Genomic DNA, 21223 nt, shown 5'->3' on the forward strand with positions numbered 1-21223 from the left:
GTAATCATACTATTCCAGTAGTATGTTTGTTTTTTTTTAACCATACTTCTACACTTTTTTTGAACTTTTTTTATAACAGGGTCACAATGTACATTTATAGTGAGATACTTGATATACCTCGTAATGACATAATTTCATTTTCATTTTGTATTGTTTTGTTTTTATCCATGACGTAACAGACCTGAGGCCCGTTTCATAAAACTCGTCATCAGTGACAACTGCCACATTTCTATGACAAATTTGCTTTCAGCCAATCAGATGCAAGGATTTCAGGAGCTTGTCACATCTATGACAACTGGTCACTGATGACAAGTTTTATGAAATGGGCCCCTGATAAAACAGGGAAACGAGTGTTCCCAAGCAGCTCATGATGACGAGGACCCCTGTATTTGATTTTTGCAGAGTTAAGAAGTGGCTGCCTGTTTTAACTACATACAAATGTAAATCATACTTCTCACATGATACCTTGTAGAGTTCCCCCCCCCCCCCCCCGAAAAAAAAAAAAAAATCTCTGAAACCTTCCAATTGTATGTTCAAATGTGTATCTTCATAGTGTCAAGTACTTGCACAGATGACATTATCCTATTTATTGTATTTACCAGGTGTTAGGCCTATATTTAAAGTAGCAATTTACTGCCTGATAAATGTTCTAAATGACCACTGGTTCGTGAAAACAAAAATCATGTTGTATGTAGGTGTACGTTTGTCTATTAAATACAAACATGTAAATTATAGTAATGAAATTGATACATTGTGCATGTACTGTTTACTTTGTGTTAGACTTTATTGTGCCCTCAGCTTGCTTTCTTGGTGCGTGTGTGTGTGTGTGTTTGTAATGTGTGTGGTGTATAATGCACAGTGCATTGTATGGTAGTAAGTCTACTACTCATCGACCACCTATTTTTAGATCCACCACCTTGGCGCAATGGCATCCTTGTGTATAGAATAAAAAGTACATGTGGGACTGGGCGCAATAGGCTGGAACATTCAAACATATAGAGAGAAATGCGGTGGGTAAATGTAAATGACTCGAGGAAACAGAAGGAAAAAGAATTTAAGAAAATCTGCATTAGCAAATAAACATAATTGATGTTAACACGTCTTTGCCATCCGCTAGATTTATATGCTTTATCAATAGAGAACAGGCAGTCGGTTAAAACGATGAGCTACAAGTGTAGCCCGGCGCACAGTGAAAAATGCCACTTATGTTTGTGACTGAGAATTCTGTGCATACAGTATGACTCAACAATATAAGCCGGTGATGTGAATCAGCGGTATTTTCTGCAATTGTGAAATGAAATTCAGGTGGAACTGAGGAATATTTTCTATAAAGATACACAAGGTATTTAATCCAAAAGTGATTGATGAGCAGCAGGTCCAACCATACTGTATTCTGTATCGTGGAATTGCTGTTGGTACAAGATATATTAATATTGTGAACATGGACGGCTGCTGTAGATACACTTCCAAGGAAAAATTGAATTTTCTGGAAATGCCAGGGAATTCCCCTAGGAGAGCACAAAGTAACTAATGCCACGAAAACAAAGTGCACATTTCCCCGAAACTGACAATTTGTTTCTCTGTCCCTACTGTGTACTCTCTGTCATCTCTAAAGATCTCTCTCTCTCTTTTTTTCTCTCTCTATCTCTATCTCTCGATATCCTTGCACACAATCTTTACTCATGGCCCTAGACTCCTGTGTTCATCACAATATACAAATGATGCACAGGTCTGAGTGCATCAGTCGGAATTATGTGCATAAGGTAACTATGGAATGCTTAACCCACGAGGTAAAGCTGAGTGGGTTTAGGCTAAATAGTTACCGCATGCACACTATATTCTGACTGACACACAAAAAGACATGTGCGTCATCTGTGTTTAGAGCAATATAGAATGGGTAAATCTCTTGCCAAAAATAACTTTCTATCATGTTACCCGATGAAAATTTACTGGATGCATTTCCTCTTGGCTTGCCATAGACAAGAGCCCGAAAATCATGCATCCAGTATTTACTGGATGCATGATTATTTAGCTAATGGGCATCTCGTACTGAGTGCGCGAACGCTTGCTTAGTGCGCAAACCTTTGTTACAAGTGCGCGATAACATGTTTACCACTGTGACTCAGCATGTGGCCAGTACAAAATCAACACATACTGTATCTCTCGACCAATGAGATCGCAGGATTCTAGCTACCCATTCTATAATGTCTATTGGTACGTGACTTTTCTGGTAATCACAACACAGGGAAATCTGAGTGTAATGCTACTATACCTACATTCATTTGACATAATAAAAATATGTACATTTATTACATAACACATGGAAATGTACAACTTATATTGAATTGGTGTAAACAAGCACACCATAGATAATATGTACAACTTGCATGTCTGTAACATACACAACTGTATTGGGCAGTTACAAATGTAAATGACTAACAACATGCAATAAGACTGTTCAAGGGAAATACCTCCCAGAAAAGTGGAAATTCAGTACAACCAGGGCCCCATTTCATAAAAGATGTTAGGATAGCAACTCTTGCTGGAATGGCAACTTCCAGTAACAACAGCCAATCAGGAAGCTGGATTCTTGTTGTTACTATGACAATTGCCATTCCAGCAAGAGTTTTTATCATATCAACTTTTTATGAAATGGGTCCCAGATCCTTGGGACCAGGTGAGGACATATTTGTTCTTTACATTGTGTATATCAGATATATTGTTTCATTAGTAGTCAATAAACAATACAAAACAAAGGAAATTCATTGGGACCAGAGAAATTAGTGTGTTATACAGTGGAAACTCAGTATAATGGAATCCTTGGGAACAAGACACTTTGTTCTTTATATCAGATATTTTGTTATATCAGTAGTCAATAAACAATACGAAACAAAGGGAATAAATTCATTGGGACCAGAGAAATTACATGTAGTTTGTTATATCAGGTATTTTGTTATATCAGATCTTGATATCAAGTTCCACTGTATTGCAAACCTTTTTTTCTTTTAGTGCAATAGTGATATACACATACTATTAAATTGTTTACTGTAGTGTGTTTTGGTCAATCCTGTAATGGCTTGGATATCACTACAATATCATTCTTGATATTAAAAGGGAAACATGCCGATTATACTTTGTTAATGTGTTTCTCAAATACAAACGACAAGTTGAACTGTACAACTTCAGGAAATTTTGGCACAGACTCAAAAGACATACTGAAATTTTGACAGAAAAAAAAATGACACTAATCTCATGCTCACATATTTTGTAAGTGGATGTACCTTGTGTTTGCTGTACACAGAGACAATAATCATGAAAATGGGTGTTTACGTTGAAATTATAGTTTGCTGGAGTGTTGTTTCAAATCCGCAGGTACCCTTGACTAACAAAGATTTCACAAGGGATTAGCATTCATAACACTTCCCAAAATAAAACTCATTGCTGCCAACTGCAAAGCAATTACAAAATAGTCAATACTAATACATTGTGCCATTGTAAACTTCAGAGACTACATGTACGTTCAGTACAAACACATAATAGATCCAATGTAAGTGAAATTATGTTCTCTATTTGACATACAGTCAACCTTGCCTAAGCTGAATCTATTTGAACCGAAGAAAACGCTTTGACTTAGAGGCAATCGACTTGTGAGGGATTAAAATCAATAGAATATAAAGAGATAAAGAGAAGAGACATGATTATTCGACTTAAGCAAGGTCGACTTAAGAAAGGTTGACTGTAATTTCTTATCCAAATTCATGAATTCTTCCGTCAAGTTTATGATTGTAACTTACTGACTAATACACATTGATGTACAGCAAAATTGTTGCAACATCATTTCTTGTTCTGCTGAATCCGAGGTGGAGCAAACTGTGGATATGCCGTGTGTCCCCCCCCCCCTCCCCCCCCCTCCCCCCCCAAAAAAAAATACAACGGGACCCTCAGCAATTATAACTTTAAAAATAGTGAATCAATACAAATACAATTTGAGGGTGTGAAACTATAACTTATTACCCACATCTTACAGGGGTCAAAGAGAAATGAGGATTTTTGTAGAGCATGTCAGGAATCCCTTCCCTCCAAGTTCTATCCATTGTGTTCACACATTAATATGCAGTTCGAAGAGCATCCATATGCTACACTTGGCAGAATCAGACCCATAACATGCTTTACAATGATTCATATTTCTCTGTAACCACTTAACCAAATTGAATGGGGTTTTCTGCAAAATATAGCTAAGATTTTGAAATAGACTTCAAACAATTTAATCATATTGGAAGTTACCAAATGCAAAAATCTGGTTGTATTTTTTTTTTATTTATTTTTTTTTTTTGGACATACTGTACAGGTCTGAGGTAGACCCTGGGCATCACTTCCCATTTTAATATGCATGATATCTTAATTCATATACTATAATGATATACAAATTATGAATGTTTATGAGTGCCATGGATCAATAATTTCATCTTTCACCGAATGAAATATTCTGTCCATTGCACGAATGAAGAACATTTATTATTTGTTTTATATAACACCTAAAATAGATCCTTGTCATTTGATGTTTTATGAATTTATAAACAAGAGAAATGTGCGGGATATGAGATCAAGAGAGTGCTTGCTGAGCACGTTATACGCTAGCATGCTGTTGCATGCCGAGCTCTCGGAGTGCGTGCAATGGAGCAATTGTATGGATCCAAGATTGCACCGTAAATGGAGCCACAATTGCACCAATGATGGCATAATACAAAAACGGGACAAATGATCAATAGAAAACAACCAATCAAATAACAAGGATCTGCCTAGGTGTTTAATAATTATATAAAGTAAAATATTTCATCTTGGTTGATTGGTACCATCTTGAAAAGGTTTTTACCGGTAGATAATTCAATAGCACCAATTTGATGCTTACATACCTAAGCAACCAAAACAGACACAAAAACGAACATAACACAAAAACAAAAACAAACACACACACGACAAGAAAAACTAACACAAGTCACTAAACAAGACACACAATCAACAAACACAGACATTAAAGGTGCATAGACCCGGTGTTTGTGAGGGTGCTGTTGGATGATAGTGCCGATCACCGTTAGCATTGATACGAAGATTGCCAAAATTGAGCTGTCATCAAGAGTAAAGCGCATAGGTGTTGCTATAGGTAATGATGATATGATGATATAATGATATCATTATATCATCATTGCCTTCACTGTCTTCTCTGCGCATCACGCAGTCTGTAGTGATGCCACAGGGTGCGTGCTTATGATGTCACAAAAGAAGTTTGCTATTAAAAGCTGTCATCCCCCTCAGCCGAACCATGAGCCGAACTGTGATCGGACCACTGACTACAGTGGATCGGACTTCCTCTGACTCATTGAAATAGGTCCGAGTGTAAGCGCTGAAGAGAAGTCCATAGCGTAGGTCTCTGTAGGAAACTTGTGCTGTGCGCCCGCGTACGCATTTGACTAAACCACTGGGTCTATGTGCCTTGAACAGAAACAGCACAACACATACAATGTAGGAGAAGGTTGAAACACTTCATTTTCTGGCGAAACCAGCTTTTATAGTCTCTACATGTCCTCGACACTCCACTTGTAGGCCAATTCACTGGTAGCTTTCTTGTCTGCTTGCCGCTGGAAGTACTTGCGCTCGAATCCACTGGACCTATCCACGCCATCCCATCGGTACCCAGGTTGGATGTTGAAGCGGTTGGGTGGAGGCTTCGGTCCTTGATATTTCGGTTTCTCTGTAAAAAGTAAAACAAGTTTACGTTGGACTACTGAACACGATATTTGCCAAAATTTTCACAGAGTGGTTTTCATTTCACAAATTTTGCATTATAGACTCTTCTTCACATAAGAAAAATATTGATAATAATGAAAGCAAAATCTAGTCTGGCACTGGCATGTACAAAGTATGTGCATGCTGAAGCTGAATGCTTCTTGCTATTGCGACCTCCTCCTGCTTAAATCCTTAGTATACTTGTATTTTTGTTCGAAGAAATTTGATGTTATTTCAAGCACAGTTTTAACAAAACAATTTGTTTGAAGAGTCACACCATCTTCTGAACGTTTGTGTTACAATTTTTTTTGTTGCAATTATGATGAAAAAGCCACAAAGAGTGTAATAACTTGCGAAAATGTCTGATCAACTGCTATTCACGACGATACAAAATATCAGTGGGCACAGCATTAGAAAAGCAGACAATTCAAATCAGCAGACAACTTGGAAATCTTGGGTTATTTTGCTACAACTACGAATAAAACTGAGTAGTAATCAAAATACGCTGTATGTGTACAACTAGTAAATATCTTGGACATCTTTGACATAAAAATAAGGCAAGCAATGGCCACCATCAGTTATAAGCAGCCTATTCATAATTATCTTCCTGCTAAGTGCAAAGAAGTAGAGAACATTTTGATATCTCTTTACAGCACTGAGTATAACTGTGATGAAAAAAGTGAGGATTTGTGAGAGAAGTTAATGTAGATCCATTTAAAGGGGAAATCCAGTCCAAAAATAAGTTAATCTGATAAAAAAGAGTAATATCTTACGAGTTCAACGGTAAAAATTTGACTGAAATCGGACGAAAAATAAGGATTTTATGAAATTTTGAAGTTTTGCTGATTTCTGCAAAACAGTTCTTGTACAGTGGGTATGAATATGCAAATACGTGAGCTAGCCACGTCATAACCTCACAATTTTCCATTGATCGTGTACAAAAAATGATGAAAATTTAATGTTTCTATCATTGAAGTCTGAAACATGACGTTATTCCTGGTTTAATAAGTTCAGAATAGTGATCAGGCAGATATACCAGGATTTGAGCCTCGGGCAAAATTGTGTTTTAACGAAAAACTGGAAATTTCAAAATTTTATGTACAAACTATTTGGCAAGTTGTGAGGGGACGACATGCTCACTTTGCCATTTGCATATTCATATTGACCGTTCATGAACTGTTTCCTGAAAAAATTTAAAAAACTTCAAAATGTCATAACTTCCTTATTTTTCACCTGATTTCAGTCAAACTTATACTGTTGAATTTGTAAAATTTTATTCTTTCTTATCAGACTAGCCTAATTTGGACTGGATTTCCCTTTCATGTGAGGACAGTGATATTTACCTTTAATACCAGCCTTGGCCCTGGCCTTGGATTCTCTCTTCTTCAGGAAGGCCAGCATGGGGTCTCCCTCTCGGTCCTGTTCCTTCAGCATCAGGTCCAGGTCCTCGTCATCTTGGTATCGTGCTAGAGGCTTAGCCATCTCCTTTACTATGTCTTCCACTTGGTCCTGTTGCTGTTTGACTTGGGCCAGGCTGGACGCAAAGAATGATCCGACACAAAACTTTTAACATACATCTTCTCCCACTCCATGGTCTTTCAATGATCTTTGCTTTAATAGATTCCAGGCCCTGTTTCATAAAGCTGTTCGTAAAGTTACAAACAACTTACGAGCGACTGGTGATCAGTTCTGATGTGCTATACTTATCAGAATTTCCATAAATCAGCACAAGAACTGATCACCAGTCGCTCGTAAGTCAGTCGGAACTATACAAAAAGCTTTATGAAACACCCCCCAGGTCTTCTATTACCACACAAGGCAAGTCTTCCCTCCAGATAACTCTTTTTTACCCTTTGTTCTATTTCTACAGATATTTATTTGTTGTTTTTTTCAAAATCCAGTTCAAATGAATACAGTGCACTCCCATTATTATCAACACAGTTATAACGAAAATCTGGTTAAAATTCAAGCTGCAACATTATCTGCTGTATGTTTTTTTATTGCTTATTTGTTCCGTTAATGAAAGTTTGATACACAATGAAAGAAAAATGCTTGTCCACAGGACTTCGTTGTTATGGGAGTCAACTGCACACTAGCATCACAGGCCTAAATTCTTAAAAGTCATGTTTTGACATATTTGGCATTCCATTGATTTTTGTTGTCGTCATTATTGTATTTGAGAGACTTTATATTATATAGGAAATAAGAGTTGAATTGAAACAAAAAAGGCACAATTTCTTAAACACAACATTGTACCGTTTAGACAACTAAATTCCACTTTTGGTACAGTGCTCACTTCAGAGTCATGATAGAAAATTTCACAAATCCCATGAATGATATTGAGTTTGTATCGACTTGAAGTCAAATGAAAATACCAATGAATAGGACTGAAACAATTCATGTCTATTTAGTGAAAGAATGTACACACTTCCAACTAAGCCAGATCATATTTCAACTGAGAAGCAAGTGAATTGAAGGAGAATTTACCGCAATCCTACAATTGCCGGGATACTGACACAGTACATATGAGATTCTGAGCAAAGCCACATTTGGGACTTTATAGATAAAATCATCTCACATTACATGACAGCAGCATCTTTGGAGACCGTTTAACCCGTTGAGGACAGGCTGATTTTGCTACAACACGCATTTCCCATAGATGCTTGCCTGAGTATTCTCGGGACTGGTCCTCAACGGGTTAACATGTTCACTCATCAAAAAAATCCTAAATGTACGGTAATTAGCAAATATTAGTTCCTCTTCTACAACAAGCTGTAAACACTAAAATTTTATTATCATCTGCATTAGTATTTGCTAACACACCATACCTTTAGTTTCCCTGCTCAATTAGTTCAACAATAATCATTGTTCAGACAAGATTATATACAGGGGACTCTCATTATAACGAAGTCCTCAAGACCAGTAGCTTTCTTTTGTTACATCAAAATTCCATTATCGCTGAAGAGTAAATTACACTAAGATATTTAGATAATAATTTTGGGACCTGGATTTTTTTCTTTGTTCATTATAACAAGAACTTTGCATCACGGCAGTGTTTGTTATAACGAGAGAACATACTGTAGTATCCTAATAATTTCAAGACATGAAAGTTGTGCCAGTCCCATGACCAATGCAAATAAGAATCAAGAATTGTAATCTTAAGTCTAAACACAGACAAGTCTTCTATGGACAATTCATTCTCAGCAAAGAAAAAGGGAGTAAATTTGAAGTGGACTTCACACTATGGAAGGGTCGGCAACTTTCTAAACAGCATTGCAGGGCCAACAAGGCACATTTTTCATGGGAAGACATACTTGTATTTTCACCTTTCTTTCCATAGACACTTGGAAAAACCATATTTTACATGAAACTTGCCATTATTTGGCAATAAAAAAAGGAAAAAGGAAAAACAGTACAAAATACTGCTCATAGTAACAGTTGGCATCTCTGTTATGGCCAAAAAATTCACTGACCCTTTCCCCCACTGCATGAATTTCTCGTCTTTCTCTGCTTGCTTCTCCTCCTCTTCACGTTTAAAGCGACGTTCAGCCTTCAGGTCTCTCCTCTTGCCACTCTTGTCTCTGAAGATGGTCTCTAAAATTGGCATCACACAAAAAGAACTCATGATAAACATCTTACAAAACACTGCAGCAGAAACCTCACACAAATATTCACGGGGATGCCAGCCTTGTCAACAGCACTGCTGTATTCCGAGGACTGAAAAGGCATATTTTTGGTGGTAAACCAGTATACCGTAATCACCCCTACTACAACAGACATGTAGTAGTACGATTAAAAATTTGAAGAAAAAATAAGCCTTTTCCATGACACTTACTGCATATGGCATCTCTGCATTCAGCCACAGCACATCAAGTCATCTTGGAGATAATAGGGAGCTTTTGATTTTCGCGGGAGACGTTCAGAGGAAAAAAAATGTTCTGAGCATGAGCAGAAGTGCTCGTCAAGTTGATCTATTTTTAGCTTGCGTCGCCTGAGTTTTTCACTACGCGCACTGGGCTATTTTTACGTCCGCACAATTTGCAACATAGAGAACTACTTCATGCACCGATCATATGGAGTTGCCATCTTATTTTTTATACGTTGCATCCCAGCGTAATCTAAAGCTACTGTAGGGGAGAGGAGAACGTCCAGCGCAAACGTCGTCTCAAATGTCCGCACGTCAAAATCTAAAGCTCCCTAATATCACACTTGTTAAACACTTGGAAAATCTTCTTTGTACTGGGACAAGTGTCTTCAGTACCAGTCTTGGACGTACAGTAAATCAATTGGCATGGCTTATTTCAAATGTCTTACACTGCTGCAAAAACAGTGTGTGTCTATTCAGTAGATGTAAATTGATTCTCCACAGAAAATCAGGTGCAGATTAGCATAGTGTTCAACTTGCATAGTTGGTATCATGGAAAAAAAAAAGTGTCTTTAATCCAAAGCTAGAGGCATAGAATTGTTTGGCCCAGCATGAAATAATAGAGTCTGGATTTCCACTAACATGTGTTTGTCTTCTTCTGGTAAATGACTAAAAGTGTTGCTTTTGATTTCTGCGATGCAGATGTTCAGAGTAAAAATAACTGTTCTGCGCATGCGAAAAATTGCTTATCAAAATCCATCTTGCATCGTCCGAGTTTTCATGGTCGGGTCTGGGGCATTTTTGTGTCCGCTCAAATTCACAATGCAGAGAGCTACTTGATGCACTGATCATACAGGGGCATCACTTTACTGTGCATAGGTTGTGTCTTTGCGTAATCTAAAGCTAGTAGGGAGTTTTCGCTACACAACGCAGCCAGTAGTTGAGCATGCCAGGTGTAAAATTTGCTTCTGTGCATGATCAAATCTGAGAAACGTCCTGTCCAGGGGAAAACGAGTATGGTACTTGGCCAACATAGCGTTCGGTCCCGATGCTAAGCAGGAGTGAGCCAGCTAGCCAGCCAGCCAATCAGTGATCTTGTCCCCATGCCTCCGTCCTAACAAGAAAGCCCAGCTGCTGAGATATGGGGACGGGAGTCCGAGTATGGGGACTGTCACAGCTGATTGCTTCCGCGTATTCTTGATCTTCTCGTCGTGTAGCGAAAACTCCTTACTTTGCAACAAGAAGCAGGGAGAGAGGAGAACAGCAAACACAATCGTTGTCTCAACTTTTGCCTCCCAAATCTAAAGCTCCCTAAATATCTTAAGGATTTGTCATTATCATTAAGATTTATTTTTGTATTACAAGAGGATGTTTCACATTGCTATTGGTTAGGGAACCTTCCAAAATGTATGACGTCGTTAATAAATAAAATAATCACAGGATACAATCCTGAAAGGTACATGATTATCAGCTTTGCAACTTAATTTTTTTATCTAACCACATCCCTCCTACGAGACAATCGTCATGTATTTGATTTTACCTACACTATGCTATAGGTAAGATTAAAACACTAATACATAGATCCTGATATAGATAAGAAACTAAATGAGGGTCATAAAGCATTTGTTTTATACACATAAAATGCACTCTACTCAACTCAGCTTTGCCTCATTCAATAGAATGCCTCATCTTTCACCTTATGCAAAATCTTGCACCATTGAACTTGAGATCATTCTCTGAAATCTGTACACAAGAGAATGGGAACAAAGATGAAAAGACAGATGACAAAATGAACTAACCAGCATTTCTCCCGCTGACGTCGTCTGAAAGTTTGTTGTAGGCGTCCTCATTTCTCCTCCTCGTCGCTTCGTTCTCTCTCCTCAAGGCCGCTGCATCGGAGAGACCAGCCTTGGCTCCTGGAGTGCAAGTGGGGCAAAAGTTTATGAAGACTTTATGACATTGGAAAAAGCTTTTGCTTCTAGTCATCCATTTTAACTGACAAACATAGAATACATACTGTATTCGCCGGCGATAAGATCCCACTATTTTTAACAAAAATAAAGCAGTAAAGTTGGGGTGAGGCCTATATGCCAGCACAAGCAAATTACTGTTTTGTCTTTCCAACTCAAGAGAATCACCTGCCGAACTGACACACATAAGTATGTATGGGACTATGCAATGTGCCGATTGCTATTGTTATCAGTAGGAAATGTGTGGAAACACATAAAAATAACAAAGATTCTTTACAACGTACAAAAACATCAGTTTTGATTAGATCAAAATCCCTTTGATTTTTTTCCCCTGTTTTTCATTTATTATACCAATGTTGGGATGTGGCTTATCCAGCATTGCAGCCTTATCACCAGCAATCACTACAGTGCATATTGTCCCTCAACTCACACAATACACATAATGGAGGAATCAAAAGTACACTACCTCTTCTGGGCAAGTCCAAGATAACGCGCGCGTTACGTATGGGACATTCAGAGACTTTTATGACCTGAAAAATAGTGTTAATGGCCTTTGATCATATTGAACTTTATCACGGTGATTGATATCTAGGAGAAGTATAATCATGTAAAAAATTGAGAAAAATGACCTTGGCAATTATATTCTAGAAGAGAAAATATGTTCCGTTACGTATGGGACCAGAAAAATTTTGTTTTTTTGAACATTTTTTTCAACCTCAAAACTCTCTGAAAGTATTTCATTCTAACTTGTAACTCACTGTGATGAAAGTCACAACACTCAAGATTATCACAGGTACACTGTAAGTTTCATGTCATTAGGCAAAAAGCTCTAATTACAGGTTCTAATTAAAGACAGACATGACATGTTACGTATGGGACAGTTACGTATGGGACACTTTCTCCCCCATTCATTTAGTGTGTGGAGAACCATGTTTATGGGTATTTTGCATAATTATTGAAGTAAAATCAGTTGAAACTACTCAAATACTGATCCAGATTGTCAAGGAAACAATATTCCCCAAATATTCACCATCATAGTCATATTCAATCATATTTGTATATTTTTATGACCAACCTGAGTATGCATGCCCTTTGCCCCCCATTCGTTTAGTGTGTGGAGAATCATGTTTATGGGTATTTTGCAAAATAATTTTGCAAAATACCCATAAACAAATTTTTGCATAATTATTGAGGTGGAATCAGTTGAAATTACTCAAATATTGATCCAGATTGTCAAGGGAACAATATCCCCCAAATATTTACCATCATAATCATATTCAATCATATTCAATATTTTTTATGACCAACCTGAGTATGTATGTCCTATTTTTATCATGATAGTTACCACTAAAAAATTGAATAGTTTAAAGTGTTTACTTCCATTGATGAAGGGCAGTTTGCCATTTAGTTTCAATAAAAAACAACTTGACACAAGAAATATTAATTTTAATAGATGAGCAATACCTGATGCGTGGAATTCCAGTAATCAAGTCGATGTATGATGTCTGTCTAGCAGTCAGGTCATTGATTTGAGTCACACCTCAGTATGTATACCCATGAATTTTGTTGTGGCTACTATTGAAAACTGAATGCTTGAAGGACAATTTGTGTATCACTTGCAATAAAAAAAAAAAATCATTTTATTTTTTGTTGTTGTTTTTGATAGCACAACCATTTCAAATTGGATCTCCATCAAATTAACTTTGAATTCCTCTAATCTTAGAATTGTATGCTCTTTAGTAATTCATATTATTGGTTTCCAGTCATCTCATAAAATGTTGAAAACTGATCCCCATTTCTACAAAAACTGTACCATCCTTTTAATGCTGATTTTCATAAGTGTATTTTGCCATCTTCCCCTCCCCCTTTCTGAAAATTGTTCAGTCAAGTACATGTATTGTTTCAAGTGTCTATAACTAAAAAAGTATCTACAAAGTTGGGATGCTTTCTTCAGGATGATTGACCATTTGTGTACTGAGAGACCTTCCCAGCTAGCTACATGCATTTACATGCAATATATATGAGGATGTCCCATACGTAACGCATTTGTCCCATACGTAACATTATTTCAATGCCTAATAAAAAATATTTCTTTTACTGTTTTTTCTTTTTTCTATGGTATTTAATTTCTCTAAACAATAAATAAGAACTTTCCAAAAGGGCATTCCAATAACCTTAGCAATTTCGGAAAAAACCTAAAAAAATGACCTCATTTTGTTACGTATGGGACATGTCATGATAGGACACGAGCTAATTTGCATAATCATTTGCATAATCCCTAAATTTTCACACCAAGTTAAATTATTTGATGAACTTCTTATGTCCACATATTAATCAAATATCATTTGCTTTCCTTTGAATGAATATGAAGTTTTATAAATGTCCCATACGTAATGCTGTGTTTTACATTTATGCAAATGAAGCCCTTGAAATTTGCATAAATTTACATAATATCATTTTTTCTTCCATGGAAATCAAAACTTCAACTCATAAGCTTCAAAATGATACCAAATATGTCAATATTGAGCAAAGATGAAATTTTGCCTTCTGAGGGGACCTTATCTTGGACTTGCCCTTCTACAGACTATTGTAGATGCAATATATTTGCAAGTTTTCATCTTTGCCGGTCGGGTGGTATTTGTGAATTTAAAGGGGACCTCCGGATGATTTTCAGACTTTTACATTTTAACAACTATAAATTAGCTAAACTGAGTACAGAGTTTCAGAATTTATAGTGATTGGGATGAGGAATGAGAATGTTTTCAAAATCTATAACAAATTGCAATGAACAAGGATGGTGACATGGCAGCCTCACCATAAGAATGTGTGAGTTGGGACTCGAGGAAGCAGAACAAAAGAAGAAGGCATGTATGGATTTTTCACAGGTGAACTTGTTGAGCAAGTGGTCTTGTAATGGAATTACACTGCTACATTTCTGAAATATATGAGGCTCTGATGTCATCAACACTGTTCAGTGTAATTTGTTTAAGATTTTTAATTTATTGGTTTCTCTGCTAAAGGATCACAATAAATTCCACGAATCTATACATGGAACTGTCGATTTATGTACTACATGATGTGAAATTATGAAAATTGTCCGGAATGCCCCTTTAATCCATTGTGTACACGAACCTGGTGGCCTGCGTATTAAGTCAATGGGCATTTCAGAATTCAGTGTGGAACAGGTTAACAACACATTAAACTATCAACTCTGATTCCCACAGTAATGTGTTGTCCAAGCTTACATTTCTCCATTCACTATTGCACTTCATGATCACGAATTCGTCATTTAGTCCAGATTCGCAAAAAAACAGACTCGCTAAATGTATGATGTATACCATATAAACACACATCCAAAAAAGCAAACACAATGCTAACTTGAATATATGTCAAAGACATATGAATGCGCTGGAGTTTTTCTTGGATATCAACAGGCAGGCAATTTCACCACAGTTGTGTCTGTCCATTGACAAAAACAAACAAAACAAACAAACAAACAAACAAACAAACACAACTGACACACTATGTACAAGTCAATGTTACATGACTGCAGCACCGACTTGTGAGGTGTAACATTCTCTGTCTACAGATAATTACACCAATACAAGGTGTACAGTGTGCTGTGACAGTATTTTACAGACTTCCAATGCAAATAGGTCATAAACACTACAAATGCAAATTTGCAGCCTATCATTATGTATCCCACCTGACAGAGTTTTGCTGGGTTTCTTCAAGCTCTGATTATCATGCTTCTTTCCTCCCCTCCTCTCAGGTGAGAAATCCGAGTCAGATTCCATCCTCCTCCTGGAGCCTCCATCTTGCCCTGACCTCCGTGGGGGCGAAAGGTCAGAATCGGAACTTCCCCTTTCCCCTCTCCCAGATTTTTGCCTCGGTGGGGAAAGATCTGAATCCGAGTCCGGTGGTCTTGACGATGCGTTTGACTTGCCTCGAGAACCAACCTTATCTTGCCTTCGAGGCTGACCATCCCTACTTGACCTGACCGGTGAGAGGTCAGAATCGGAGTCATGCCGTGAACGTTGACCCCGGGAGTCTTTAGTCTTTGATGGCCTGGGTGGGGACATATCAGAATCGCTGTCGTGTCTCCTTGATCTATGCACTCCTCTCCGAGGGGGTGACATATCGGAGTCAGAATCGTGGCGCCCTCGTGAGGCGCGCCCTTTTGTCCTCTGGGGTGAAAGGTCAGAGTCTGAGTCATGGCAACCTTTGGACCTAGCCCCTACATCAGCGTCCTCCACTGGTTGCCTTCTCACAGGAGACACGTCCGAGTCCGAATCGTGTCTCTTTCTGCTGCGAGTGTGGCTGTCCCTTAGAGGCGAGAGGTCAGAATCTGAATCCGCGCGACGTCTGCGTTGCTTGACCACAGCGTCAGATGAATTGTGATGACCTTTACTACCCTTCACTGAGGTATTCCGATGGTCATTTCCCTTGGATGCCTGGTTATCATCTAAATATAAAAAACAATAACAGAAGACTGACAAGCATACACTTCTGCATAAATAATAAATTCTACTCAGCATAGTTAATAGTCTTAAAACATCAGTGGTTTGTATAGCATTGTGAACAATTGTCCCTGATATCAAAGTATTATGAGATTGGACACTTATTATATTAGAAGAAGAAGAAGATAAAAAAAAACTAGAAAAGCACTCGGAGAGCACAGACCTCCTCCAAGCCAGCAACTCAACAGAAGCATTTTGTTTACTTCACTGCACGGCCCCTTGCCCGAGCTGAGCACACGCTTTAGTGTGCGTATGTAAACCTCCATTACACACAGCTAGAACCCCAAGTTCGTTGACCATATATGCCCAAAGATGAAAAATCCTTCAAAAAAATCCATAGAAATTCCTGGATCACTACCAAAATTGAATGAGGTGTTCCTTGTGTCATATCAACTTATTATGCAAGTTTCATTTTAATTGGTATACAACTTTTTGAGTTATTTTACAGACAAACCAACGCTGATGATCACTTAACCTCCTTCTTCCTTGGTGGAGGTAAAAACTCCTTGGGACCATTTAACTCACTGTGTCACATTATTTCATTTTGTGCTTTTGTTTTACCATTAAAGGGTTTTGACACAACAAAGTACACAGAAACATGAAACTTTTGGGCTGGCATCAATAAATTACTCATCTTCCATCATAAAACTGGGAGGAAGTTGACATGATCCATACATTGTGAGTCCACGATCTCTTTGCAGTCTTCATTACACCAACAGCTTATCGTTTTATTTTCCAATCTTTTTATTTAACAAGGGAATACAAGGGAGTTTATTTCATGGCAGACATAGAACAGGAAAGTACCTTCATCAGCAAATGTCCTCCATTTTCCACTGCTCCTGTATGCTTCTAACTTGATTTCTTCCTCGGGACGTTCATCCACGAATTCAGCTACCAGAGGGGCCTCATCCATCTCATCAAGCATGGATTCGTCATCATTGTGGTCTGTTTTGTTCTTCCGGATGTCAAAGTCATCGTCGACGACCATCACTCTGTGATGTGAAAGGAAAAACCATGTTCCTCTATTAAATGCTAGAAGCACACGGGGTAAGAGTGTCCTATTCTAAATGAGTCAGCAAAAATATAAAGAGAATTCAAAATATCTTTTACGAAATGAAAGAGCACTTGAGTTACCTCTTTCAAAAGGCAGCAGAATAACCACCATTACCATATTAAAGTCAGTAGCAAGTTAAAGAAATGTGTACTTTGAATAAAAATAAGATCTTGTGAAATTCTCCTGACAAATTATAATCTTCTCATCCAGCCATGGTGGCACCAAAATTTAAAAATTCATAACTTTTCAAAGGATTGTCCAACTTTCCTCAAAGTCTGCTGATGTGTTTTACTTTTGAATGTACATGTATACTGCTGCATTCACTCAATCCACACATGTAGTTGGGTTTCACTCCCTGTTACAGTCCAACCGTCAAGCAACTCAAATCCTAACAAATTCTTGGTATCCCTGGACACCATGGTCTGCATACCCTAGGATAATAAACAGGCTCTTAAAGGAAACCAAAACCCAAAGAGCAATGTGGATTGAGTGAAAGCAGCAACATTAATACATGTAGTAAAACACATCAGTGAAAGTTTGAGGAAAATAAGACAATCGATGCAAAAGTTGTTAATTTGTAAAGTTTTGGTGTTGTAATTACTGGATAAGGAGACTTATAGAGTATGACGTCATGTGTGGACAACAATACAAAGAAAATATAAAGAGAATTCCACAAAAATTCATTTTTCAGGAAAATTACACATTCCATCAACTTGATACTGACAAATGTTAGGGGTAATAATTATTCCCCCTGCTTTCTAAAAGAAGTTAGTCAAGTGCTCTTTCATTACGCTAGAAAAGTGAAAGCATGTTGAATTTTCTTTATATTTTCTTTATAATTGTTGTACTGTAGCAGTGTAGCCTTTTGACCAGGCACTCTTGCTGCGCGACATCATGTGGTGCCCGATTGCTCTCTGCTGGTGTGGGCGCGTTTCACTCGAACCCTTTCGCTCGCCACTATACAGCACGCAGCGAAAGAGCCTTGTTCAAAGGCTAAAATCATTGCGACTCTCATGCATATTCATATCACTATCGCCAATGCGCAAAGTGCCACGCAAAGGTTGCATCAAAAGTTAAAGAATGAATCATGGGAGGTATGGAGATGAACTCGTAGAAAAACATCTTTTCAAGACCACATGGGATCAGTGTGGATATGAACAAGTGAAAATATCGTATGAATTAGGTAAAAAATTTTCATTATGTACATATGTATATTAGAAAAGTAAGCCTTTTGCTGGTGAAATTATAATTTATAGAGGCGCGAAAACTTGTGTTTCTTTTTCACCATTGTACAGAGATAGCACTCTTTTGACTCAGGGTGCTCTCACAGTATAAACCTAACTGTGTGAAGGAGCGCCCCGGGGCGGGGTTAGGGGTACATATGAAATTCTTGCCATATTTTCTTCCTATCGTTCTACACATGTGACATCACAAGCTGTAGTAGCATAGCCATAGGGAAAGAAACGCTATTGGAACATTTACTTCACATCCGCATCCCATCATCGAACACCTAGAAGTTAGAACCTAATGTCACTTACCATAAGGTCGCCACCATTTTAATCCGCCACCAACATGTAGGTTGTTTACTTGAATCCTTTGTGTTTTGAAACTAAAGTGGTGAAAGGCCCTTCTGACAGGCAAGTTCAATGGCCGATAAAATATCTTTTCGTCATGTAATGAGTCCGTAGTCTCCGCGGGAATATTTGTTTTTACGGAACCCCATTGAAAGCCGTGTACTAGCCTATGCGATCACATGACACAGTCGATCAGCTTGGGTGAAAATCAGTGAATGCCCAATTGGAATCTCTTGTGCGGAGGCTAACCGGACGTTAGACTGGTACGCCTAATCATTTTGTAAGCGAAACTAAGGGAATAGACTGATATCACTTTTGATGGGGAAATAACTCAATATACAGAAAAAGAAGGGGTGGCAGCTTTGGGAAAATACCACCTGTCTTCCCTGGCGGACTAAGGGTAGTGCTGGCGAATGATTTAGCCCGTGTGTTTATACTTGCGTAATGCAGTGTTGGCGCGATGGTGATATGTGAATGTTTGGGTGCAGAAGATTCAAGGTGTATTCACCTGTCTTGTCGGGCTTCTGGAAAGACAATAGTCTTGTAATGCCCTCCCACTTTCAGTACGTTTCCACTGTATGTCAAACTTGAGTACCTCTTCTTCTTTATTGTAGTAATGACTGCTACTATTTGAGATATTTACTCTGCGGAGTATGTGAATTTGTTGTACTTCTTTGACAGGAATGCATCGACTTCTGACTTGAATTTCTGTTGACTGTAGTTGCTTCCACAGCTGACTTTGGTAGCATATTCCAGTGAGATACTACCCTGTGAGTGAAGTTGTTTTTCCTGATGTTCAAGGTGTATGGGATGTATAGATGTGGAAAATAAAAGGCGTGATTTGTGAGAATGTTTGTTTCTTCCTGTGAAAAAAATAATGAAATTTAATAACTTAAATGTATTTTGTGAAATTAAGACACAATCTCTAACAGTTACATGTAGCGTAAAGATGAGCTGTTAAATGCGGATAAACTTTCCTTGGCTTTGTTGCATGGTTTAAGAGTGCTTGTGAGGTTGCGTGTGGGTAGCTGTCAATGTGCACAGCGCGGCGTGGCGCACATATCAATAAATTATAGCCTTTAGTTTAGCTTTAATTTTCATGACGGGGATGTTCAGACTACCAGAGGGAAAAAAACATGGTCTGAGTGTGCCCAGAATCGCGTATCAAAGTTGATCTATAGCTCGCGTCATCTGAGTTTTCACTAACTAGTAGTTGTCTAGACTTAGACTCTTTATTTAGATAAAAACCACCAATTTTCGGACCTTACCAAGCTTTTCTGCAATATTTGTTCAACTCAAATAATACAAAATCACCATATCTATAACAATGTATGTTAAATAATTCTTTATATTGAACTACTTTTTCCCAATACTGATTTTGATAAATACATCATAAAATTTCACAAAACCCCAAACATTATCTTATAGTTATACCTTATGGTAAGTAACGTTAGTTACAACACGTGCAATAAACAGAGGCAGGAAAGGAGGGCCTGGCGCTGAGCGAGTCGGCGATTACCAAGTGCCCGCAGCCGCTGGCGTGGGTAGTAGATGTCGTCGAACTCGATATTGGGCAAGTCTCACAGATGCAACGTACCCGGTACGTGTCTAAAAAATCAACAGATTCTACATTCATACCTTGAAGTCTTTGGTTTTCCTGATGCATTTCCCGTTCCTTTGAGTTTCTTTCTCCTCTTTTTCTTCTTCACTTCATTCTCGCCTCCCGACAAATACCGTTTCAGATATTCTTTTTGATTAATCGCCGTCATTTCGAGACATCGAGACTAGCTAGCTGTCGAAGGCTCTACCTTTATCTTATTTATGGGGTTATTCACATTACAATACTACTTCTTTGATTTTTTTTTACATTAAACAGAAATAAAATCATTTTTCTTGTAAAATAAATTTCAACTCAATTTAAATGTCAATATTTTTCTTTAAGATAAAATTTATTGTCTTTTTACAAAAACATTCTGAAAGAGGATGCAATGAGCTATCGCATCCATTCATTCTGCTTTTTACGTACAGGATGCCAGATACTCAGTAACATTCAGCTGTGAAACTTGAGCCTATCGCCGCCCGATAAACATGGCACTAGATTCCACCAAGTTGTGAAGTGCCGCATTGCTACACTGGTCGTAAACAGCGAAAATGGCAAAATTTCGCTGTTTTTCTCAGTAATAGTGGACTTGAATTCTCCCCTCGTTATGGATAGAGGTAAGAATTTCCTTTACATCCGACCGAGATTCCGATTTCACTGTGTGAGAAAGTGCAATTGGCAAATAATGAGCCTTTTCCAAACTCCGTCCAAAAGAGAAAAGTGAAGCCAAAGGGTGAACATGTTATTGTTAACATGTTGTTACCCTAACGTTAGGTATTTGCACACCATTAAATCTTACATTTACAACATGTTAGTCCAGAGTGTTTTTAGTCATAGACCATACCATGGCCATGCA

General features: G+C 38.0%; 1 protein-coding gene across 1 annotated transcript; it reads right to left on the minus strand.

The window, feature by feature from the left end:
* Positions 1 to 5573: 5573 nt before the first annotated feature.
* Positions 5574 to 20536, minus strand: LOC139743725 (uncharacterized). The gene is made up of 7 exons (XM_071654177.1): positions 20406 to 20536; positions 16944 to 17131; positions 15326 to 16084; positions 11449 to 11565; positions 9258 to 9378; positions 7128 to 7318; positions 5574 to 5749 (listed from the first exon to the last, which is right to left on the minus strand). Exons 1-7 carry the CDS (start codon positions 20534 to 20536, stop codon positions 5574 to 5576), a joined length of 1683 nt encoding a protein of 560 aa, XP_071510278.1.
* Positions 20537 to 21223: the final 687 nt, after the last annotated feature.

This window comes from Diadema antillarum, unplaced genomic scaffold, assembly GCF_040938485.1.
Source record: "Diadema antillarum isolate AM-2024a unplaced genomic scaffold, OU_Dant_1.0 seq00001103_RagTag, whole genome shotgun sequence".
NCBI lineage: Eukaryota > Metazoa > Echinodermata > Echinoidea > Diadematoida > Diadematidae > Diadema > Diadema antillarum.